The sequence below is a fragment of the Aricia agestis genome, chromosome 4 (genome assembly GCF_905147365.1).
Source record: "Aricia agestis chromosome 4, ilAriAges1.1, whole genome shotgun sequence".
Lineage (NCBI taxonomy): Eukaryota > Metazoa > Arthropoda > Insecta > Lepidoptera > Lycaenidae > Aricia > Aricia agestis.
The window spans coordinates 13,207,359-13,232,088 of record NC_056409.1 but is presented as its reverse complement, the minus strand read 5'-3'; the positions used below and the strand labels follow the sequence as shown (position 1 = coordinate 13,232,088).

Here is a 24,730-nt window from a genome sequence, read left to right as displayed (position 1 = left end):
ATTAATTTAAAAATATTGTACAGTTCGACAAGGCTCTAAATGAACGTGTGTGACATTGAGGGAGCGCCGAACGCTGCTGAAGGAGAACTGTCAAACATACCCCACGTTCCAGATGACGTTAAAAATGCTCACGCTCAAAACCGTAGTTTTTCCCGTTCCACTAGCATGTGAGCGTCAGTGATACAAACCCAAGTGGAACGGATTATGGAGCGTTTTGAGAAAAGTTTAAAAAAAGAACATATAATATTTTTTTATACATACTTACATTGAACAGAACTTGGATATTACGATCCTTTTCTTGAAGTCGTAAATAAAAGTAATTGTTTATAGTTACATATTTTATTTTACAAATAAAATACATAATAATATATTTGTTTCGTTTTTAGTATTACATTTTTTACATAAGTAATCATATTTTAATATAGTTAAACTTTTATTATATTTCAGTTTTCACATTGAATCATATTTCAATAACAAACCACATACTTTGCATATTGACTATTGTCACATAAAGTTTTTAAGTAACAATACCGCGTAATACTAAGTCAAGTACGACTCAGGAGAGACGAAAATTAGTACTTAATATATTTCATAAGAAATCATTTGACCATTCATTTAAAACAATTTCTTTTCCAATCAAAATATTTTATTACTTAAATATTATTTAATATTATAATATTTCAATTAAAATATTTTTAGTAATGAAATAATATGAAGTTTTTTTTGTCTCTACTCTCTCATCAAAACTTTCCGAACATGGCTTTCGCGATATAGTTACGTTAAAATTAAAAAAAAAACTAGAACGACCACTTTGACCCATCTTCGTCGAGGGTCGTTTTGAGCGAAAATGATGACGTCATGAGTGACGTCATAGTCGCGATCAACACGACCGCGGTCGTCAAATGGAACGGCAGAAGGGGACGTTTTGAGCGTTTTGGTCAAAATTAACGTCTTCTGGAACGCAGCCATTATATGTCCAAAATGACGTTTTTGTATGTTTTTTTTTTTTCATAATACGCGCTCGGCTTTTTAACCATGGCCAGCTTAAGGCCAGCGTTGAGGTACTATATACTGGAGAGAGCCTTATATTGGTGTAATAAGCGTCAAAAGCGTGTAATGTTATATCCTACTTACTAGGACATAACAAAGGAGTCGGACGGCATAATATATCATGCAATAAAAGTGTTAATAAAGGTTTTTAGTGAACATTTAATGCTAGATATTGTTGAGTTTTGTGGTTCCGCTAAATAATAAACCATAAGAATGGTCAAAGAATGCCTCAAACACGTGGACTTAACATTAAATACGTAAGTTTTGAACAACGTTTTTTGGGCTTTTCAATCGGTATTTTTGTTAGGTAAAAAGACAATTTATAAGTATATTAATCCCTTATTCGTGTTATGTAAGGCATTAGTGCTAAAAATGTCACATCAATTAATAATTTGACTATAAAAATTGCATAGCTTTTTACGTGTGTTTACGGATTCTCATCACTTGAACTATAGTTAATCGATATCATGAACTAATTGACTTTCTTTCCTGCATCATAATGTGCTTCGAAATAATCGACAAATAGAAATATTCAAGAAAATATACGTACATTACTTGTATGAAAATAAGCACAAAATGGCCACGCGATGACGGGCTAAGACTATATCTATACTATAATACTTTATCTATGAAGGCCAGTATCAACCATAGTATCAACTATCAAGTAAAATATGGCGGGATTGTTTTTTTCAGATGATCGTCGAGTCGAAAAGACGTAAAGGTAAAGATACAATGAGGGATATTCATTTATATTTTTTAATTTTAATTTTAACAATCTTAACTAGATGGCGTAAGGATAGACACTTCTAGATTTTCTATTGGTTCCTCACCGATCTGAAATTATCTGCAGGTTGGCATCACTGACTACATATGGGTTGTGTTTCCAAAAAATATCAGTGTACTGTCAAGTGTGACATAAATCAAAATATCTTAAACCTAAGCGATCTTTGGCCTAAGCGATTAGGCCAGTACCCTGGAAATATTTAGGAACACGCTGACATAATAAAAACTTGTCAAACTGAAACTTGACAACTGAAAGAGTTTTGACGGGCATGTCACTTTCAAACTTCTTTTACTTTTTATTGTTAGTGTGGTTTTTATTATTTTTTCCCAAATTGTGGTTTTTGGGTTTTTGATATTCATTATTGGTAAAATATTAGCCATTAAATATCCGTTGTCTTGCACAAGTGCAGGTAAGATGTTGTTAAAACCAAAATATATAATTCCTGTGACATTTGGTGTGAATATCGGTAAATAGGGCTATTTATTCCGTGAATTTTAGCTAAAACATCGTTATAATAACTTTATTATCCTATTCATTGGAATATTATTGCGCCTTTTTTAAGTTGAAATTGTATCAAGTTTTACATTCTTTTGCCCAGTTTTATAGCAATGAGGGATTTTCCTATTTTTTTAATTTGATTGTCAAACAGTTTCCATTTTAGTAACTAGATGGCGTATGGGTAGACAACTATCGGTAATACCAGGGAATACCATCAATAATTGCTACAAAACTGGGCAAAAGAATGTAATCACGATCTCCCTAAAAGTTTAAAAAAGTACTCAGTAAAGTCAACGAGTCAAGTTAGTTGTTTTAGTAAAACTTTCGATGGAGTTTTGGAGGGAACACAAAATGGCACGTTTCTTGAAGTTGTATCACTTGCCCACACTTGTGTACGACACCGAACATTTATTATATCAAGTTGATATAATATTAACCATTAAACATTCGATGTCGTGCACAAGTGTTTGCAAGTGATACAACTTCAAGGAACGTGCCATTTATCAACATTACACATTAAAAACCGAAATAACACAATTTTAGGAAAATATATAGACTACTTTTTTTGACTTTTACTAGACTTTCGACTTGACGATCATCTGGAAAAACGACTTTAAATTTTGTGACTTTTTTTTTCCACCATATTTTATTTGACACTGGCCATGGTTTAAAGCCGAGCGCCATTTATGAAAAAAAAACTGTCAAGTGTCAGTGTCAATGTCACAGTGACATATTTCTCCATCGTGTAATACTGGGGAGTTGCTGGGGAGAGGAAATTCTAAAAATTATTAAACGATTCAATGAGATCAATTTAATAAAAGAAACTCATTATTTACACCAACACGTAGAAAATAAAGCGCAATGAAAATCACTTGTTCCAAATCAAACCCACCTTTAGGTAACTTGCAACTAATAAAATGTATTTTACAGTGTAACCTGTTACTTTGCTGCTTAAAATAGCATTTTGTCTTAATTACAGGTGGTTTGCTCGCTGCTGAGTTGTATAGGCCTGCTGCTAAAGGCTTGGAAATTGAATGGGGTAGTGATTCTTCAGTAAAGCTACCTAATTCATCAAAAAATGTGCCATATGGTACTAGCAACGACTTGATTAGAATCCTGGAGAATGCATTTAATAAACCGGCGAGCCCACTGGAGAGAGTCACAATGAACCATTGGCTATCATTTAGCCTTATTTTAGAGGAAGAAATTCCAAAATCCTTAGAATATCTAGATAAGATTTTGGGCCCACTGACATTTTTAGTAGGAGAAAATTTATCAGTGTCTGATCTAGCAGTTTTTAGTATATTGTTTGGTGAGTAGTAATTTAATATTTAGAAATTGTGTTATTTGCCATAATATATTTTATGTGATCATTTGATGGGCTGATTGCATTTTAAATGTGAATAGACCTGTCTGATGCAACTTCAGTCAAACTTAGTTATATTTATGCTCATTAAGTAATGTTGAAGACAAAAATTTTATATTAATCATAAATATTTGTTATTATTTTTTTCCAGTTTCTAACAAAGTCAAGGAAGTGTTGAAATCAAATTCTCTGAACAATGTCCAGAGATGGATGAAGTTGATCCAAGCACAGGAGCCTGTAGCAAAAGCTCTGAAAGAAATCCCTAGTGATGTCATGGAAACCCTGGCTAAGGCTTCTTCAAGGTTGGTCGCTAATAGGGTGATAGACAGACAGACAAGACTGATTAAAATGAAAGTAATTATAGCTCAACATAGATTAAAGTATGCATATACAGATTAAAATAAGTATTTTTAAAAATATCTTTTACAAAGGTTCTATCTGTAGATATTTTTTATTTTATATTTTTCATAATCCAGAAGATCCCCTGTAGCAACAAAAGAGTCAGCTGGTCGTCAACAGGAAGGAAAGTTTGTTGATCTACCTCATGCTGAAATGGGAAAAGTGGTTGTTAGATTCCCGCCAGAGGCATCAGGGTATGTTTTGTTTATTTATAACTTGGAACTAATCACAAGAAAACATATTGTACTTTCATTAATAAATGATGCTTGTTATTAAACATTTTAATTTATTATTTTGTATGCCATACAGTTATCTGCATATTGGTCATGCAAAGGCAGCTCTACTCAACCAGTACTATCAACAAGCTTTTCAAGGCAAATTGATTATGAGATTTGATGACACCAACCCAGCTAAGGAGAATGCTGAGTTTGAGAAGGTAAACATAGCTTCAACCATTTAAATTATTTTCTATTTTTGGTACATAAGTACAGTAGTTATGAATAAAACTTTAAACTATTGGATATCATAAATGTAATGCTGGCTTCTCACGGCGCGTTCTCACGAGTTCTCACGAGCTGTGCCGCGCCGAGCTGATTTGTGCGAGCAAGCACGAGCCAACAGTGTCTGCGCTACCCCATCACACAGCGCGTATATCACGAGCCGCTCTAGCCGCGCCTTTGAAGTTACCGACTTTAATCGGATCGGACGCGCCTGCCCGAGCCAGCCCGCGTCACTTCGAGCCACCCCCTTCACATGGGGCGTGGCTCGAGCTGCCGCAGCGAGGGTCGTGATATTACGCGCCGTGAGAAGCCAGCATAACTTTTATAAAAATGTAATTATTGTATTTGTTATTTAATTAAATCCTACAATGTAAATCGACTTAAGAATAATACATAACTGAATTTACTTTTTCAAACCATAAGCTATAGTGATGTTTAATTTAAAATATGAATTATAGGTGATTTTGGAAGATGTTGAAATGTTGGAGATCAAGCCCGACATGTTCACTCATACGTCACAATACTTCGACCTCATGTTACAATATTGTGAGAAATTAATAAAAGAAGGAAAAGCATTTGTGGACGACACTCCAGCAGAGCAGATGAAGTCTGAAAGGGAACAAAAAATCGAGAGCAAAAACAGGAATAACTGTAATAAATTTTATTATATTTCTCCTTTTAGAATGTTATTTCTAGCAACTCATTCTTTTAAATTAATATTAAAATCTAAAACTACACTATTTTTTTGTAGCTGTCGAGAAGAACCTAAAACTGTGGGAGGAAATGAAGATAGGCAGTGATATTGGTATCCAAAACTGTGTGAGAGCTAAGATTGATATGCAGTCTACTAACGGTTGTATGAGGGATCCAACTATTTACCGTTGTAAGCCAGAGGTTCACCCACGCACTGGAACCCAATATAAGTAAGATTTCAGTCATTATATAGACAACATAACTTCCTTGAATAAAACATAATATGCAACTCGTAAAGTTTACTAAAACAAACATCTACAATGTGTATGCAGTCATTCTAGTTTTGTATCTGTTTTGTTCCTGTCTTATTTGTCAAAAAGTAATTTGACATACAAGGCAAGACATCATACATACAACTATAATGTCCATATTATACACACGTAAGGGGGTAATTCATTTATTTGCTTTTTTCAGGGTGTACCCAACTTACGATTTTGCCTGTCCCATAGTGGATGCTATAGAGGGCGTCACCCACACGTTGCGTACTATGGAGTATCACGACAGGGATCCACAGTTCTACTGGTTCATTGATGCCCTTGGTCTCAGGAAGCCCTATATCTGGGAATACAGCAGGTAGGCATGGTTACTGCAGAAAACCTAAACCCATCCTAATATGCAATTTTGTTTATCTCAACTGTTACTTCTCGCTAAAACCGCCAAACCGATTTTGATGAAATTTTGTGTGGAGTCCCAGTAAAGCATACTTAAGTCATAATTAAGGATTTTTGTTTTCGCGTGACTAGAATTTCGTGGAATTATAGTCTGCCAAAAAAGTGAAGAAATTAAAAAGTGGCAACATTTTAGTGTCATTCCTTTCAAATCAATCTAAGAAAAAAGGGATGACACTACTATGTTGCCACTTTTTAATTTATTCACTTTTTTGACAGACTATATATTTTTTATGCTAAATAAATTAGATACCCCACATAAAAATTTAGTTTGTATCAACAAAAGTTTTTATGGGTGTATTTCTCTGTTTTTCAGATTAAGTATGACCAACACAGTGCTCTCTAAAAGAAAATTAACTTGGTTTGTTGAACAGGGACATGTAGATGGATGGTAAGTTTTGTTTGAATTTTACTTACAACTTGTAATAATCGATACATGTATTTTCTATGAGCTACATAAGTATATTTTTAATAACTTTAATAACTTATCTATAACCTACTTTTCAATCGCCAAATAAGTGACTAATATCTTATCCAGAAATTTTGTCTACTACTTGATACAAAGTATGCAGAAACAAAATTAATGACTATCTGGAGATTGCAAAAATTGTGAAACAGGTAAAAAAAAAAATGGTTTATCCAGTTTAAAAACATCTTTTGAACCTAAATCTTTTTGAAATAGGGATGACCCACGCATGCCAACTGTTCGGGGGGTGCTTCGCCGCGGTATGACGGTGGAGGGGCTACGTCAGTTCATCCAAGCGCAGGGCTCCAGCAGATCGGTTGTCTTCATGGAATGGGATAAAATTTGGGCTATCAATAAAAAGGTTTGTTATTGAAATGTTTTAAAGTTAATATAGGTTAAGAGAGCTATACAGTATACTGTACTCGGCGAAACATGGCGGTAGCGGTCATTGACTCCCTGTCAAAAACTTGTCATTTTCTATATATATCTATATATATCTGACACAAGTGTCAGATATTATCAGTCGCGGCTTCGTATAGAAAATGACAAGTTTTTGACAGGGAGTCAATGACCGCTACCGCCATGTTTCGCCGAGTACTGCAGTAGGTACGTAAATATAATAGTAAATGTGGTAGGGCAAAGCGCTTTATTGTAATTTTATTATTAAATATTTATGTACGTATATGATTAAGGATTTTGTGAAAATTTCAAGTGCCTGCCTGTTGCCATTATTGATGTAGAGCAAAAAAATCCAAAAAAATCACATTTATTGTATGGGAGCCCCCCTTAAATATGAAATTTGTTTTGTTTTTAGTATTTGTTGTTATAGCGGCAACAGAAATACACACGTCTGTGAAAATTTCAGAAGTCTAGCTACAGCGGTTCTCAAGATACAGCCTGGAGACAGAAGAACATCGAAGTCTTAGTAATAGGGTCCCGTTTTTATCCTTTGGGTATGGAACCCTAAAAATGGAGTTTACAAGATGAGTTTTAAAGAAATCTGTATCTTTTATACATTCTAATCAAGTCTTTTATATATTTCTTACAGGTTATTGATCCAATAGCCCCACGCTACACAGCTCTCGAATTGAAACCTGTGCCAGTCAATTTGAAGGGTGTGGCGGGAGACAGCAAGTTGTCTGTGGCACTTCACCCCAAAAACCCTGACATTGGAACGAAGACTGTTTGGGTGTCCAAGAGACTACTCATTGATCAAGTTGATGCTAAAACTCTGAAGGAAGGAGAAAATGCCACCTTCATTAACTACGGAAATATAATGATTCACAAGATACACAGGTAAGCTTTTGGATGGATATAAGTGTTACGACATGTAAATAGTGCATCATATTAGTTTTTAAGTCATTGTTTATAGTGTTCAGTTTTCAACATCTTCATTCTTAATTCTGTAGGTTGATAATCAAACGGGCATTTAGATTACACAAAAGTTTTAATTATATCAAGCAGATAACATATTATTTATTATTAGCAATGATTTCCTAAATACTATGTATTATTTACAGAGACAAAGATGGCACAGTCACAAGCATTGACGGTACACCCAACCTCGACAATAAGGACTATAAGAAGACGTTGAAACTGACGTGGCTGGCCGACACCACACAGTCCCCGATGGTCGAAACCTACTGCGTATACTTCGACCACATTATATCTAAAGCTCTGCTAGGAAAGGACGAAGATTTCAAACAGTACATCGGTCATAAAACGAGAGTAAGTGTTTGTTGTACTCGTATTTACTGTCATGACTTTGCTACTACATACAGACTAAGTACTTTCTGAAAAGTTGATTCCTATGGAGATGGGGTACCGCGTAGGTTGGTCGCGTTATTATACAAATAACATTGAATTGACATGATCTGAACAAATTACGTTGGTCATTTCCTATTATTGAGGTAGGAATCGATTTCTTCGATGGTACATACAGTAGTTTTAGTACAGAGTGTTGTGGTCTATTTGATATTGTACGTAAGTTTATGAAGTTTATATCGTACTAATTCGTATTTTCCGCGATTTGGTTACGAAAAGAAACTTACGGGAATTATAAATTTTCCCATTGAAAGAAATATTAAACATATTATGTATTTCCCCTTTGTATTTTCATAAAAATCGGCCCAGTAGATCAAGTACTTTTTTTTCGATGTAAACATACAAAATATTCCACTTTATATTTATTGCTTTCGATGTATGTATAAAATTGTTTTTTTTCCAGTGGGAGATACCAATGCTTGGTGAACCCGAACTCGCTCATCTGAAAGTGGGCGACATAATTCAGCTGCAGCGGCGCGGGTTCTTCCGCGTGGACGTCGCGGCCGGTTCCCCCTCCCTGCACACCGCCCGCGCCGCACCCCTCGTCCTGTTCCACATACCGGACGGACACACCAAGGAAATGCCTGGACAGGTGTGTACACATGTTTTTCATGAATGGATTTGAATATCAATACTATTGAAATGAGGGCTTTTAAGTGACCTTAACCGATTCAGTGCGGTGTAATTTTTTGCGCTTGGCGGCGAACAAATATTTCGTGTCTCCTCTGAGGCGCCAAGCGCCAGGAACTTATAATTTATCGCTGTTTGGTATTGAATGTTATTTTAATGTCCTTAACGTCGATATTCGTACTAACATGCAAATTTTTGTAATAATTTTTGTGATAGCGTCCATAACCAAAGAGGAGATGTTTGAGATCAAAGTGGTACAACAAAACGCCAATTTCGTAAGGACCTAATACGTATCAAAAGTCCTCATTGCATATTATATTCTTTGAACGAAGTTAATAGTGTGTTGCTATCCTTTATTTATTGTTAAAACTTTCTGAGATGGCAATAAAAGACTCATAATAAGTAAAAAAGTATTTTTATTACAAAAGTAACTAAGATATTTTAAAATAAAGATAAACTCTTCTCTTAAAGTAACAAAAAATTAACAAGAGATAACTATAATACCAGTTTTAACTTACAGAATTAGTAAAGGAATTCAACATAAATGGATCATTAAACAAAATCTCTATTGGTATTCTGTCGTATGGGTGTAGCACTAACATTTTGTCTATTATACCCAGAAGCTCAGTGATTTTGTGTATTTCATGCTCTTGTTGATCTTCATTCGTTGTATATTTCCAACACTTATTGTATATTTTGTATGGTACATGCTTAAATGAATTATTTTTAAAGAAATTGTATATTACTCTTATATCCTGAAATTAAATAATTTTAAAGTAAGTATTATCAAGTTCAGTAAATAAATCTGTGAAGATGAAATCCAAACAATATTGCCTTCTTATCAGTTTTTTAACCGACTTCAAAAAAAGGAGGTTATCAATTCCACGCGTATGATTCTAGTAATTTTTTTTTTGTTATATTAGGTATTGTTCAACTTAGGGAATAGTAAAGTTTCATCAAAATCTATTCAGTAGTTTTGGAGATAGAGTTTTAATTCTCAATCACATACAATTTTGAAGTCGGTTTTATTATATTTTTAAAATACAGTTATTTGGTTTGTTATGCTAAGCGAAATATTATTACCTTTCCATCAAACCCCTCCCTTTTAAGAAATTTTCTTTTAATAAAATGTTTGACGCCATAAACGGAGTTTTCTATCATATCTATAGGCATGTTACCTAGTAAACACATCTGCTTAAATAGGATATCATTATTGAAACATCCTGGAAAAAGTCTCTTATTTGTCATCATTTCATACAGGACTATGCCAGATGCCCACAAGTCGATGCTGAATGAGGCTGAATAACCTAGGATAACCTCAGGAGCCCTGTAACTGGGTGTTCCTATATTTGGCATGATTGTCGCTTGATCCATGTGATATGCTCGATCGAAGCCGCAGAGTTTTAATATTGTAGTAGAGTCATTAAGCAGAATATGCTCAGGTTTTATATCTGAAAAAAAAATAAAAAAATGATTTTATATGTATTTAAAATTTGAGGCTTAGTCCATAAGCACTATGCAAATTCTTGAGGTCCAAAAGAGGCATGTGTGTTTATTACAGAAAAATCTTTCTTGCGAGTTTAAATTGCCGCGCAACTAAGATGTGATCAAATACAGTAATGTTATAAGTTTTATTTAATTTACCTGAGTGTATAATATGATGAAATTTTAATCTTTGTAAAACTGTAATCAATTGCCTTGCCAGATTTTCCACAATGCTGATATGTATAGGCCCATTTGTTTCTAACTCTTCTCTGAGGTTTTTTGGATAAAAATCGAACATTAAACACCAAGTCATGTCAAATTGAAATGATGCAAATAAAAAGACAATGTTCAACTCATCCCTAAGTATGCTTTGTTGTAGCTTGTTCAACATTTTCCCCTTTTCTTTGCCAAATGTTTTAATATTTAAATCAGGACTGAAAATTAATACATATTAGTATTTTTTTTAACGATGAGTGATTTATTACTACTAAGTAATAAATATTATAAAAATATATATTTAACATTAAATTCTCTATTGGGTAGTAAAAAAATATTTTATATAATATTATGAGCACTTATCTCGAGAACGTCTGAACTGATTTTGCTATAAATACTTTTATTACAATATTCCTCGAAGTATGGTTGTTTTGGGTAGCAAAATTTAAAAAATATAAGTGGAAAACGTAGGAAATATTTCAAATGTCAAACCTCATCACTATTGATAATAATTTAAACTTGCTTATCATATCAGCTATATATCGGGATAACGACGTCCATTGGGCCTGCTAGTTAATTATAATTTTTAATAGAAAAATCTTCTTACTTTATAACTTTTAGGGCATATTTTTTTCCTTTGTTGTGACATTCAAATATTTTGGAGTATCTTCCATAATAGAAAATATTAACATCTGAAAAATCTACTTTTAAAAATTGATATAATCTTTTCTGTAATTTATCTGCCAAACATAAGTCATCCTTTCGTATTACTATACTTATTGCTGATGAAAGTTTTGTAACTTTAGAAATGTCCAAGTTATTTTCTTTCAAACTCTCTTTATCTTTTGATCGTCTTTTGTCGTTTTTGTCTTTCGTAATTTGTTTAGATTCATTTGAAATAATTTTTGACTCTTTCTCTCTAGCAACTTTTAAATTTTTTGGGGCATCTATTTTAATTTCTTCTATACGATTTTGCTTTGTATTGCTCTCATAGATTTCATCATTACAAGTTGAAACATTACATATTTCATCTGTTGAGATAATATTACTATCTGCTTTAATATTTTCTATAGTATTGGTGTCTTTGGGTTTTTCTAGTATATCTTCAATATTTTCTGGTTCTGATAACAGAGGTTGTTTTATACTTGTAATATCTTTAATTTTGGTATAATTTTTTGTATTTGCACCACTAGCACTTAAAGAAAAATATAGTTTTTCTGTGTTTTGAGAACTTTCTATATTATTTTCTAAAACTAGTTTATCTCTGAGTTTTGGTGAGAAGGTATTGCTGTTATTATTTAATTTAGAATTAAAGTCATGTGGTACTGCCATATTGAAAAATATTTGTTTATTCTCTTTAGTTTTGGAGTCTGCACTTACTATGTTGATAGCTATATCAACTTTCGTTAATTGTGTTTTAACTGGAAAGTCCTCAGTATTAACAATTTGCTCAAATTCCCTTTTGCTTTCAAATGGGCTTACTTTTATTTTTTTATTTTGGCTACCACTTTGCAATATTATTGATGATTGTTTTCTTTTAGTGTGAACAGCATTATCGGTTTCACTCAGGTATTCAACAATTCCATCAATATCTATGTCTTCAAGAAATGATAAATCATTTGCTATGAAATCATTACTTTCCTGAAACTAAAAAAAAGGTATATTAAAATTTATTTTAACTTAGGCATATAATTCTACGATATTTCATTCTGTAAGTAAAAAAACGGCGAGTCAGACTCAAACACGAAGGATTCTGTACTATAGAGCGAAAGTAGGCAACAAAATGTGTTTTGAGATAGACAGGTAGACCTTGTAAATCTCAGTAATAGGGTCCCATTTTTACCCTTTGGCTACGGAACACTAATTAGGCCCCTGAACCCCATACTCCATGAGTAGATGAAAGACAATTATTACACAAAATTTATTTCTTATGAAAGAAAAATATAAGCTATACTGTACTCGGCGAAACATGGTGGTAGCGGTCATGGATTCTCTGTCAAAAAACTTGTCATTTTCTAATTATTATAATATTGAGGTACTATAGACTGGAGAGAGCCTTCTATCGGTGTATAAGCGTCAAAAGCGTATAATGTTATGTCCTACTTACTAGGACATAACAAAGGGGTTGGTCTGCATATTTCATGTAATAAAAGTGTTAATAAAGGTTTTTAGTGAACATTTAATGCTAGATATTGTTGAGTTTTGTTGTTCCGCTAAATAATAAACCATAAGAATGGTCAAAGAATGCCTCAAACACGTGAATTTAACATTAAATACGTAAGTTTTGAACGACGTTTTTTGGGCTTTACAATCGGTATTTTTGTAAGCTAAAAAGATAATTTACTAGTTTATTCATCCTTTATTCGTGCTATATAAGGCATTAGTGCTAAAAATGTCACATCAATTAATAATTTGGCTATAAAAATTGCATAGCTTTTTACATGTGTTTACTGATTCTCATCACTTGAACTATAGTTAATTGATATCATGAACTAATTGACTTTCTTTCCTGTATCATAATGTGCTTCGAAATAATTGACAAATAGAAATATTCAAGGAAATATACGCACACTACTTGTATGAAAATAAGCACAAAATGGCCACGCGATGACGGGCTAAGACTACATCTATAGTATATACTTCTTCTATGTATTATAATTTATAAACTGCAAATGACAATGGACTGATACTTCATTGTCAATCGCGGTTTATATAGAAAACTAGCTGTCCTGGTGAACTTCGTGTCACTTTAAAACCTTCCCTGAACTTCAAGGATTATTTTAAAACTAAAAAATTTTCAGAATCGGTTTAGCTGTTATCGAGTTATAGTGTTACTAAGACAATTGGAAATCCATTTTTAAATAATATTATATAGATGACAAGTTTTTGACAGGGAGTCAATGACCACTATAACTGCCATGTTTCACCGAGTATAGTATAGCATCATAGAATCCTAACATGTCAAAATATTATTTTTCCATTTAAATTTTACAAACAAGTACCAAATTGGTCTACTGGGCCTAGAAAGGTGACTGGCTTGTTTGCAAAATGTGTCAAGCCTAATAGGACAGTCACTATTTATTTTGGCTTGATAAAATAACACACATAAAAAACAACAGCCTCACAATGCACAATTTTATCGGGACAGCGGCAGCTCTAGTGGTCGCTCATTTTTTTTATTTGTCGCTCATAAAGGGGTAAAATGTTTAGAGAAGTATTTATAAGTGGCACTTGTAACTTGTAAGTGCTTCATTACGGCCTAAGTATGCATTTGTTTATAATTTCTGCCATAATAGGCAAGTGTATTTTAACTAAAGTTGTACAGAGAGATTCTTATTAAAACTTATAGCGATCTTTAACGTAAATTGTGTATTTTTTAATATTATAGCGTACTTACTTCTGACATTTTTCTCGGCGTTTAATATTATCCCGGTTTCCAGACCGGCGTCAAGCGTGTAAAACTTAGTAATAGGTATCAACCTATATCTCTGTGCCGCTTGTAACTTGTTAGAAACCCGCGATCTAAACCTTACAAAATAATATCGACAAAGCTAATTGAATAAATTAATTAAAAATACTCTTAAACATTCAGCACACCAGCTTTCGAATCTAAGATTTTGTTTGAAAATACCACAGCAAATACGATCAGGGTTGCCAGATGCAATTTTACGATTTCCCCCAAACTGATTTTTATATTTCCCCAAAATGATACGTTTTCAAAACAAAAATCCCCAATCGCTTTGTTACAGAAAAAAAACCGAATATAAAATTAAAACTACTTTTATTCGATTTAGTAGTTTGAATCACTCGACAGTTAAACAGATACACAACACATGATCGCTCGCTGTGAGTTGACAGACGTGCGTGTAAGTACGCGGACTATGGCTCGACGATCTTAGGAGTTAGGCTGGTATATTTATACCAGCCTAACTCCTAAGATCGTCGAGCCATAGTCAGGACCAATCACAGAGCCGAACCGAGTCTTGAGACCGGGTCGCATCTTAAGTAGGTACTGACTATTTAGTCAGTACTTAAGATGCGACCCGGTCTCAAGACTCGGTTCGGCTCTGTGATTGGTCCTGACAGCCAACCAATCACAGAGCCTGAACCGTGTCTTGAGACCGAGATGCATCTTGAGTACTGACTATTTACACCAGCCTTAATCGCCTGTGTGTCAGCAAAGAGCCACGAGCCTGGGGGCATGGTAATCCAGTGTGACTAGTGTGAGCGATTCTCGTGTGTCACCGACGCGAGCCGAGTAAGTTCGCGAACCGCGTAATTTAAGTTCGTACGTCTGTCAGGCCTTATACGCACTCAATGATATTCTACTTATACATATATGTTACGTCCATACTATTTTCCGGCTTATCTCTTCCGAACAATTTTCAAATTCAAAATTGCAAACATTGACACATTTGACAGATAAGTGAAACAAAAGATATGAAAAACCATTTACATAAAAGAGATAGTTCTATTTTTAAACGTCGAATCGTATCGCTGTCTCTTTCTTCGCCTGAGCTATGACGAAAATTCGATTTTTTCCAGATTGTTCGAAAAAATAATTGAAAATGTAAAATAATCGAGGTATTTATTGCAATCAAGACATGTGGTAAGAGATTACATGTATTTAATTTACTTTCGAGTCATAATGGGTACATTCAACAACAACAAACAACGACGCACACAAAAAACAAACACGCACGACGTCATTTTCAATTTATTTAGGTAAAACAAGACGCGGCACGTTCGTGACTGCGCTCGATGCAGACTAAACAACAGACGGCCCAATTGGGCCGTATTTGAATCTTCACAACGCATGCGGTAGTAACATATCTGGTTTGATTTTTTCATCATTGTACGCACACGACCAAACAAACCAAAACAAACAAACAAAAAATTTGCCAGGATGTTAATCGAATGAAAAGGACGTTGGTTTCATCTGTTTGTTATGTTTTTTAGGAGTGCTAACCGCAAAAAATCCCCATAGTGTATTTATTTTCCCCAAAAATTTCCCCAAAGATACTGTTTCCTCAAATTTTCGCCTAGAGTCAAAATTTTCCCCAGAATTGCGAAAAAAACCCCCAATCTGGCTACCCTGTACGAGCTTCTTCACGCTTGTCAGTTGTCACTTGTCATCTGTCAAAATCTTTTTTTTTATTATTATGGCACTTCGGCTATTTAACCATGGGCAGTGTCGAGTGTATTATGGCGGGAAAACAATATTCTATATATTATTACAATTTTCAGCATCGTTTTTCTATATCATCAGGTTTAAAGTCTAATCAAAGTCTTAGTAAAAGTCAATACAGTCAAGAAGTCAAGTCGGTCGATTCAGTAAAGTGGTAGACGCTTTACTGAAACTTTCGATGGAATTTCCATGAAGGACTTGTACCACGAAACCGTTTTGAGACTCCAACAATCGAACGCGAATGCCGCATCCTACTCTAACAAACGTGAAATGACGTTGTTAGAGCAGGACGCGGTATTCTCGTCCGATTGACGATAGGAGAGTAACTATAATTCTTTATAGTTACTCTCCATAAACCACTAAGGTTTGTCTGTTGTTTTATAATACTATAAGTACTGACTACTAACTAGTAACTACTAACTACTTTATACTGTTCTATAAAAAAATATTGTCAAAAAATTGTTTATCACCATAAAATCCGTCCCCTTGCGTTATTCATTGGGGGGCCTCGCAAAATGTATCTCGCCCACATAAAATTTACGCCTTGCCCCGCCACCGGCCCTCGACCGAGAGGCGAGAACTCGTTATGTTTTGTATAAAAGCTAAATTACCGACTTTTTTGCACTTGCTTAATGAATACTTACCTAATTTCGTTATATACTACTTATTATTTAAAGTAATACTTAATTTATTTATTTCATGTATTCTCAAATGACAAGTCACAACTCACAAAGTCACAACATGGTCACATGAGGTCACAACTCACAACGCATAATATGCAAGAATAGAGGACAAGGAATCACATATTATGTGATTCCTTGTCCTCTATTCTTGTCGGATGTTTATGGGCAATTATGGACCCATAATATCTAGTAGGACTAGTAGGCCACATTAATTATTGCTTCCTATTTTAAAAGAAACACGAGTTTGCTAACAGTACCTATCTACTTACCTTTATTAATAATAATAAATGTTATAATATGAGTTAAGGAGGAGTAAGGTGTCAAAATAATATGCTGACTGCTCAATTCCTTTCTTTCAATGATTGTAATTTGATATTGATATCGCAGTAACGTTACTATGTATTGTACTTACCTACTTTCGGAATTCGACCGTTTTTCATAATTAAATACCGTTTGCTCAAATTAAATATTTTACGAAAAATTATATTTACTTAAATAACACTTTAATAGCGAATTATTTTGATGATTGATCTTTGTTTAAGGCCCAAGAGCCAGCCACAGCTCGACTTTCGTCATTTTATAAAAGCTGAAAGTTATCCTACATAATATGAGTTATGACCCCTAGTAGGTATGGAGCAGCAAGTATTGAGTTTCGGCCGCGGTTACTTTAGAGTTTAGAAGGTACCCAGTTCTGAAATAAAATAAGAAGCTCTGATAACTTTAGAAATCTCATCTCCCACTGCCGGACATTTATATATTATGACAGTTGCTTCTCACTGCCAGACCACCTCAAAGTCTTTCGGCGGCATTTAATACTTTCGACACTTTAGGAGGTCTGGCAGTCGGAAACAACTTGTCACAAATTGCCGGCAGTGGGATACGAGATTTCTACAGTTATCCCGAAGTTAAAGAAGATAAAAAAATTGAGCTTTAGCCTTTACCTTATAGAAGGAAAGGTGGCCAGTAGTCCGGAAATTCTAAGCCGGCTGTGGGAATAAACTAACTATACAGGTTGAATTAAGAATTGGAGTTATGAATGTTAAAAAAGTTATGGTAGGAAAACCCGTAATTATAGGAGATAGCGGCAAATGTTGCAAAGATTTGCGAGCTCGCGATTATGATAAGAACTAAAAGAGGATCAGTAGATTTTTGATAAATAAGTTTCCTTTTCTTCCAACGGCGAAGCTGGATTCCTGCTACCGACACTCGGTATGATGAACTTCCTTAATTCGTCTGTCTTCACATAATATAACGTCATCCGCAATTTACAATTTGTATAGCGAAAGTGAAAGGCGAACTACGTCACATTATCAGATTCAGTACAAAGAGAATATAATCACTATGATTCAGTATACCATTTCTTTACACCATGGCACACGTGTTGTTCTTAATAAAAAAGTTTTGAACTAAATTATTTTATAATTACCTAATTAATTGCATATTATAGTAAGTATGTATGAGAGTAAAAATGTGATAAAAAGTGTACAATACCTAATACATAGTTGATTATGTCTGAAAAGATAGTGAAAGTAAATTATAATGATTTGTCACAATAAAAGGAGTCCTTAAGCATATGGTAGTTTCTTATAATAATATGAATATAGCAGTAGGCAGTAGCACCAACCAATACTTCATTGTACAGCAACCGATGCTATGTACCACTTTTATAGTTACTTGCTAAATAATTACGATTTTCGAAAAACGCGAGAAGTACACCAAGATAAGATAGCTATATTGTGGTTTTCTACAACATTAAGCTATAAAAGGCCACATTATGGTTATGACGTTATTTTAAGTATAAACATTTGCATTTCACGGTTATGTTATACATATACAATCTATTAAAGCATTTACGCGTTTTATAGAACAGCACTTTTCTTCCGACGTTTCGGCTACATTCCACGGTCAACCTGTCTCGGGTGCGGGACTTAATTAAACTATGAACCATAGCTATTCGCGCAAACTGAAATCATTATAATACCATTACCCGCTGAACTTCGTGTCACTTATTTTCTAATACATATCAACCTTCCTTTCAACCCTTGACAAATATTTCAAGACCCAAATCAGCCAAATCGGTTCAGCCGTTCTCGAGTTTTAGCGAGACAAAATTAAAAATGTATTTTTTTTTTCAGCCCAAACCTACTACTCAAGCTGCCCCAGCGAAGCAGAAGGCAACGTCCAATGACGCTGACAAGCTGAACGCTGATATAACGAAACACGGGGATCTGGTGCGATCTCTCAAAGCTGCCAAGGCCGAGAAGGCCAAGGTCGACGAAGCCGTAAAGGTGTTGCTAGAACTGAAGAACAAATACAAAGCTGCCACAGGACAGGTATGTACTGTCAGTAAAATTGATTCATAGGCAGATGGCTAACCAACGTAAATTGGTCGCGTTGTGTCAAATTCATCCGACAGATCACATCTATCATTGAATTTACATAATCCGACCAAACGTCGTAGGAACGTTGACTGTCTATGAATCTTCGATGGTACTATCAGATAAATTGATTCTGAGTCAGGTTGATCCGCCATCTATACAGGGTGTAACAAAAATAAGTGATAATACTTCAGGGTGTGTACGTGTTCCTTGTAGAGAGTTGATTTCAATGTGAAAGTGGCGGCGCTGAAAGACCAATTTTTTTTTTCACTTTTGTATTTTTTTTTAATGAAATAAGGGGGCAAACGAGCAAACGGGTCACCTGATGGTAAGCAACTGCCGTCGCCCATGGACACTCGCAGCATCAGAAGAGCTGCAGGTGCGTTGCCGGCCTTTTAAGAGGGAATAGGATAATTGAGAAGAGTAGGGATGGGAAGGGAATAGGGGAGGGGATTGGGCCTCCGGTAAACTCACTCACTCGGCGAAACACAGCGCAAGCGCTGTTTACGCCGGTTTTCTGTGAGAACGTAGTATTCTCCGGTCGATGATCTACCACGTAAACAAAACCTTGTATGGGCAAGGGCCCGAGCGTCACGAGTTTCTAATTAATGGCACTTAACTAATTTGCACATCTGTCTCTTCATTCACTTGTCTTTTTAAAAAATATAAATTTCTATTTTAAATTTCGATCAGGATTGGAAACCGGGCGCCGCACCAGCCGCGCCGGCCGCCAAGAAAGAGTCGGCGAATTCAGCGGAAGGTCTAAACCAGGAGATCACCAAACAAGGAGACCTTGTTCGTTCTCTCAAAGCAGCGAAGGCCGAGAAAGCAAAAATCGACGAAGCGGTTAAGACGTTGCTGGATTTGAAGGCCAAATATAAGGCTGAAACAGGACAGGTATGTTATGTTAAGTATCTACGTCAAGTTGATATTTAAATCGATAATTTAGTGTCTAAACACACTAGGAGGGGAAAATGCGGCCGAAGTTTCGCATGATTACGCCTGCAAATTGCAACGTATTTTAAATTACCGATGACACACCACGCCGATTTTTTTAATGAAATAAGTTGGGAAACGAGCAAACGGGTCACCTGATGTAAAGCAACTTCCGTCGCCCATGGACACTCGCAGCATCAGAAGAGCTGCAGGTGCGTTGCCGGCCTTTTAAGAGGGAATAGGATAATAAAGGGTAGGGATGGGAAGGGAATAGGGGAGGGGATTGGGCCTCCGGTAAACTCACTCACTCGGCGAAACACAGCGCAAGCGCTGTTTACGCCGGTTTTCTGTGAGAACGTAGTATTCTCCGGTCGAGCCGGCCCATTCGTGCCGAAGCATGGCTCTCCCACGTATAAATTACGTCGCGTATTGTATGCGAAACTTCGGTCGACTAACTGGTGTAGTAAATTCACCAGTCGGTCGACTAACTTCGGCATGGTGTGTACTCTATATAATAGTTGTCAGTTTAATAAGAAAAGGCTAAAGAATCCAAAATATCTATGGTACTATCAGAGAAGTTGATTCCTATGCAAATCGGGGACCTAAGTCACAGTATAGCAATATGACATATATATTGCTATACTGTGCCTAAGTAGTTTGGTCGCGTTACGTCAAACCCAGCTGACAGATCACAATTAACATTGAATTGACATATTCGACTAAATAACGTTGGTCTGTCAATTGCATAGGAATCAACTTCCTCGATGGTACATATCCTACGACAAAAATAACTCATAAAGCCATAAAGCAATAATTATTCTAAGATAATGTTTTATAACAACATTGATATGACGGTTTTGTGATTATTTGCTCGTAAGAGCTCTGTAATATTATCATAAAATGGTTAATATGCTATAACAATGATTTGTTCTTTATATTGGCGTAGTCGCTCAAAATTCAAAGACAAAACATCGTATAGATTATAACCTTTATTTATTAGTAAAACTATTAGTAGCACACTCTATTTTATTTCCTCGTCATCAGGATTGGAAGCCAGGCGCAACTCCCGCCGCGCCGGCCGCTAAGAAGGAGACAGGAAATGCGGACAGTCTGAACCAGGAGATCACGAAACAAGGAGATCTAGTGCGCTCCCTCAAATCCGCTAAAGCTGAGAAGGCGAAGGTGGACGAAGCCGTGAAGATACTGTTGGAGTTGAAGGCCAAATACAAGGCGGCTACTGGACAGGTTTGTTGGTTATTTAGAAATTTTATTATGCTACCAATTTAATTGGTCAGAAATAAAATAATCCACACTGTGTTTAGGTTTTAAGTTATATTTCCCCTTACTAATAAAACACTTACACAGCGAATTCGCTGTATGAAGTAATTACTTCACTGGTGAGGAAATAGTCCATATCCAATACGTTAGAAAAGTGGTTGGACAGACAAGGACCAAAACATTGTGGATCTTTTTATCATTAAAAGGAGGGTAAGAATTAAGTTTTTGAGCGAATATTTGAATCTCAGTTTAAATATTTTCCGCTACAAAAGTACCTAAACGCGACGCGACGTGAGACAGCTATTCCGATAAATATACGACTCGACAATTTTTTAACACTCACGTCTATATGAATTCAAATAAGTTTTTCTGCTTTAGGAGTGGAAGCCCGGAGCGGCGCCTGCAGCAGCTGCGCCGACGACGCAAAGCAACGACGACGTCGCTAAAGTGTTGTCGCAGATCGCCGCTCAGGGCGACAAAGTGAGAAAACTCAAAGGGGACAAGGCGGATAAAGCGACTATTGACGTTGAGGTAAGTGATAGTTGTGTTGAGTATAAATTAAATTGATATACTGTTTGTTACATAAATTGACCGATTTGATTTCTTAAACCTAGGGCAAGTTTCATGCGACTAAAAAGTTAAACGCATTTTTTAACACCCAAATTTTTCACAGTAATATCGGTTTTCACGTCCGGTTTTGTAACAATTTAAAATTAATTATGATTTAAAATCAATAAAGCATGAGAATATTATTGTATAATACAACAATTTTAATACAAATTTTGTTAAAGAACTTACTAGTTATTCATCAACACACATACGCAAAAATAAATGAATTTGAATTCATTAACGGCTAATTTTGGAAATTTTGGTTTGAATTTGAATTCATTACATAAAATAACATTCAATAAAATGTTTGTTACAGGTCAAGAATCTGCTGAACCTGAAAGCCCAGTACAAGGCTCTGACGGGCAGCGAGTGGACACCGAAGGCGGCTGCGCCTGTAGCAACTGCTGCGGCAACTCCTCAAGCTACAGCGTCACAGGTATATTGAGAATTTCCAATGTTATCATAAGAATTAACGAAATATTATCTAATGTAGATTACTGTGGGAAACCCTAAAAATAAAAAAGAAAAAAAACCCTAATAATATGTAATGTTTATTAGCTCAGTTAATTTCATTCAGGTTATTATTGTAGTTGTGGTTTTTGAGTATGGACTCATCAGCCAGCTCTAACTATTGCATTTACTAGTTTCGACAGCGAAGTAAAAAATTATAGCGTAGCGACGCGTTTTGTAAAATCCATATATTTTGCCTGCTAATTCGTTATAGAAATGTCGAACGCACATTTGTATAAGTATTTACACTCATTATTTGTCTATTCGTTCCATGCACTGTTAATAAAATTATTAATATAATATGGTAGTTAGTTATTTACTACATTACTTACATTATTATTTACTACATTTAAGAGCACAATGAACGGCGCTAGCGGCGACGCGGCGGCGCTCGCGGCCGAGGTGGCCCGCCAGGGCGACTTGGTGCGAGAACTCAAAGGGAAGAAAGCTGATAAGGTACGATTTTCCCCCGTTCCACTTAGCGTTAAAAACGATCAAAACGCTCAAAATAGGAGACATTTTGAACGTTTTGATCGTTTTTAACTATAAATGGAACTCGGGGATCGTTAACTAGATGACAGACGCAGACATTCGTTTATCGCGCGGAAAACGTAAATATTTTCGGGATTTTAAAGTATCCTATGATTCCTATGTCCTTTCCCGGAACTCAAAGTATCTCTTTATTTCATTAAATTCGGTTCAGCGGTTCGGACACGAAGAGGTAACAGACAGACAGTAAGAAAGATTTTGTTTGTTACTTGTATAATATTAGTATGGATGTCAGACATACTGCTACAACGGCCTAAGGAGACAAACTTTCATTTGTAATACGAACGACAGTAAGAGTCAGACATACTGCAGCTACAACGCGACGGCCTAAGGAGACATTTAGGCCGTCGCGTTGTAGCAGTATGTCTAACACTTGCGTTTAAATAAAAACTTCCTTTTTTGGTAAGAGTCCTCTAAAGTGATACTTGATTTCAGACAACGATAGACGCGGAAGTGAAGAAGCTTCTAGACTTGAAGGCAAAATACCAGGCGGAGACAGGAACGGCGTACGCAGCGCCGGCCGCCGCGCCCCGCGCCGCCAAGGAGAAGAAGGACAAACCCAAGGAGGCACCTAAACCGAAAAAGGAACAGAAACCGAAGGAGCAGGTGAGATACACTCTGACCCCCTTATAATATTACTTCACTACTACTAAAGCGAACAACTGTATAAGGTCTTGTTGTCTTGGTCTGGCATATTATTTGAAAAGTCACATGACATAATTATTACAAAGACAGTTGGGCAGCGAAACTTGAAGTTATACGCTTCGTAAAATATATTATATCTATTAATAAAAACATATCTCTATTAATTGTTGCCAGTCTGTACGTAGATAATGGTCCTCTACTTATAGTCTATTTGACTTGAGATGTTACTGTTTGATGCAAACAGACGTAATTTACGTAATATATCCCAATGACGCGGACGCTATCTTTCCCCGCGTTCCACGTAGCGTTAAAAACGCTCAAAATAGGAGGCACTTTGAGCGTTTTGATCGTTTTTAACGCTAAATGGAACGCGGGGAACATGTCGTTAACACACTAACGCTGCCAGTCATAACAGAGATTTGTTTCTCACGTCAAACGTTCATTGGCACTTGGCAGTCCCGGTCTAATAAATAGACCGGGGCCTAGGGGCGGCAGCGTCCATAGGGGGTCGGTAGATTTCGTACATTTGGCGGCGGAAATGAAGTGGCATATACTCATAAAAAATATAAATCCGGCACTGTTCATTGGTTATGATGCATCTCACACTATCATCAAGCTCTATTTATCTTTTATCTCGCTCTTTAATAAATAAATTCATTGCAGTCTCCCAAGCCCAGTCAAGAGGAGTCGTCTTCCGGCGTGAAGAAAGTGACGCGGCTGGGTATGGAGGCCAGCAAGGAGACCGACCTGCCCGAGTGGTACTCGCAAGTTATTACTAAATGTGAGTCATAAACTTACCCCCGTTCTATGAAAAACAATAAGCCCCAATGTCACCGACGTATGTACATGTCAACAGCTTGTTAAAATATCGTGTCTTCTGTTTCATTCATAAGAAAAACGAAAGAGGTAACGTGATACTAACTCTAGCGTTAACTTTAACAGTCGTTGGTGATATTGGGGCTTAGCCTTTCAGAAGCCGATGGTTAACCGATACAGTGCGGTGTCATTTTTTGCAATATTTTGCGTCTGGCTGCTAACAAATATTTCGTGGATCCTCTGAGGCGCCTAGTGCCAGGAACTTTGATGGCTCCTCTAGAGCGCCACCCGCCATGAATTGTAATTTATCGCTGTTTCGTCTGTTTCCAATTGTTTTTCTTTTAGTAGCGACCCATAAGCGAACGTAAACGGATTAATAGTTCGTTTCAAGTATTCAGAAGTGATTATTTACGTGTACAAACAGAAATGGGCGGTAAGTGACTTATTTTTATCAGGTGTTGTAAACCTTTGGCTATATTAATCAATTTATTTTCGTTTT

The 24,730-nt window shown here is 35.8% G+C and overlaps 2 protein-coding genes across 2 annotated transcripts in view; one reads left to right on the top strand and one right to left on the bottom strand.

Annotated features, from left to right (window-relative positions):
* The first annotated feature begins 3,079 nt into the window (after positions 1 to 3,079).
* LOC121726709 (bifunctional glutamate/proline--tRNA ligase) overlaps positions 3,080 to 24,730 on the top strand; it is a 39,103-nt gene continuing 17,452 nt past the window's right edge. The window contains exons 1-21 of the mRNA XM_042114199.1: positions 3,080 to 3,230; positions 3,312 to 3,644; positions 3,850 to 4,000; positions 4,175 to 4,291; positions 4,407 to 4,533; positions 5,056 to 5,248; positions 5,349 to 5,520; positions 5,765 to 5,923; positions 6,335 to 6,409; positions 6,701 to 6,845; positions 7,533 to 7,780; positions 8,005 to 8,212; positions 8,712 to 8,900; positions 18,646 to 18,843; positions 19,582 to 19,785; positions 20,869 to 21,069; positions 21,481 to 21,633; positions 22,028 to 22,147; positions 22,576 to 22,677; positions 23,206 to 23,376; positions 24,079 to 24,196. Of these exons, the coding sequence (XP_041970133.1) occupies positions 3,194 to 3,230; positions 3,312 to 3,644; positions 3,850 to 4,000; positions 4,175 to 4,291; positions 4,407 to 4,533; positions 5,056 to 5,248; positions 5,349 to 5,520; positions 5,765 to 5,923; positions 6,335 to 6,409; positions 6,701 to 6,845; positions 7,533 to 7,780; positions 8,005 to 8,212; positions 8,712 to 8,900; positions 18,646 to 18,843; positions 19,582 to 19,785; positions 20,869 to 21,069; positions 21,481 to 21,633; positions 22,028 to 22,147; positions 22,576 to 22,677; positions 23,206 to 23,376; positions 24,079 to 24,196 (3,421 nt within the window). The 5' untranslated portion in view covers positions 3,080 to 3,193. The remainder of the gene's footprint in view (positions 3,231 to 3,311; positions 3,645 to 3,849; positions 4,001 to 4,174; positions 4,292 to 4,406; positions 4,534 to 5,055; positions 5,249 to 5,348; positions 5,521 to 5,764; positions 5,924 to 6,334; positions 6,410 to 6,700; positions 6,846 to 7,532; positions 7,781 to 8,004; positions 8,213 to 8,711; positions 8,901 to 18,645; positions 18,844 to 19,581; positions 19,786 to 20,868; positions 21,070 to 21,480; positions 21,634 to 22,027; positions 22,148 to 22,575; positions 22,678 to 23,205; positions 23,377 to 24,078; positions 24,197 to 24,730) is intronic.
* Positions 9,402 to 14,247, bottom strand: LOC121726710 (serine/threonine-protein kinase prp4-like). The gene is made up of 5 exons (XM_042114200.1): positions 14,037 to 14,247; positions 11,247 to 12,286; positions 10,583 to 10,857; positions 10,022 to 10,389; positions 9,402 to 9,693 (listed from the first exon to the last, which is right to left on the bottom strand). The coding sequence occupies exons 1-5, from the start codon at positions 14,043 to 14,045 to the stop codon at positions 9,448 to 9,450; spliced, it is 1,938 nt and encodes a 645-aa protein (XP_041970134.1). The 5' UTR covers positions 14,046 to 14,247; the 3' UTR covers positions 9,402 to 9,447.

What these genes read in the sequence shown, in the direction of transcription:
- LOC121726710 (XM_042114200.1), bottom strand. An exon ending in TATGCCCTAAAAGTTATAAA is followed by an intron (nt 10,858 to 11,246) that starts GTAAGAAGATTT and finishes ATTAATTTTCAG; the next exon opens with TCCTGATTTAAATATTAAAA. An exon ending in TCATCATATTATACACTCAG is followed by an intron (nt 10,390 to 10,582) that starts GTAAATTAAATA and finishes TTTTTTTTTCAG; the next exon opens with ATATAAAACCTGAGCATATT.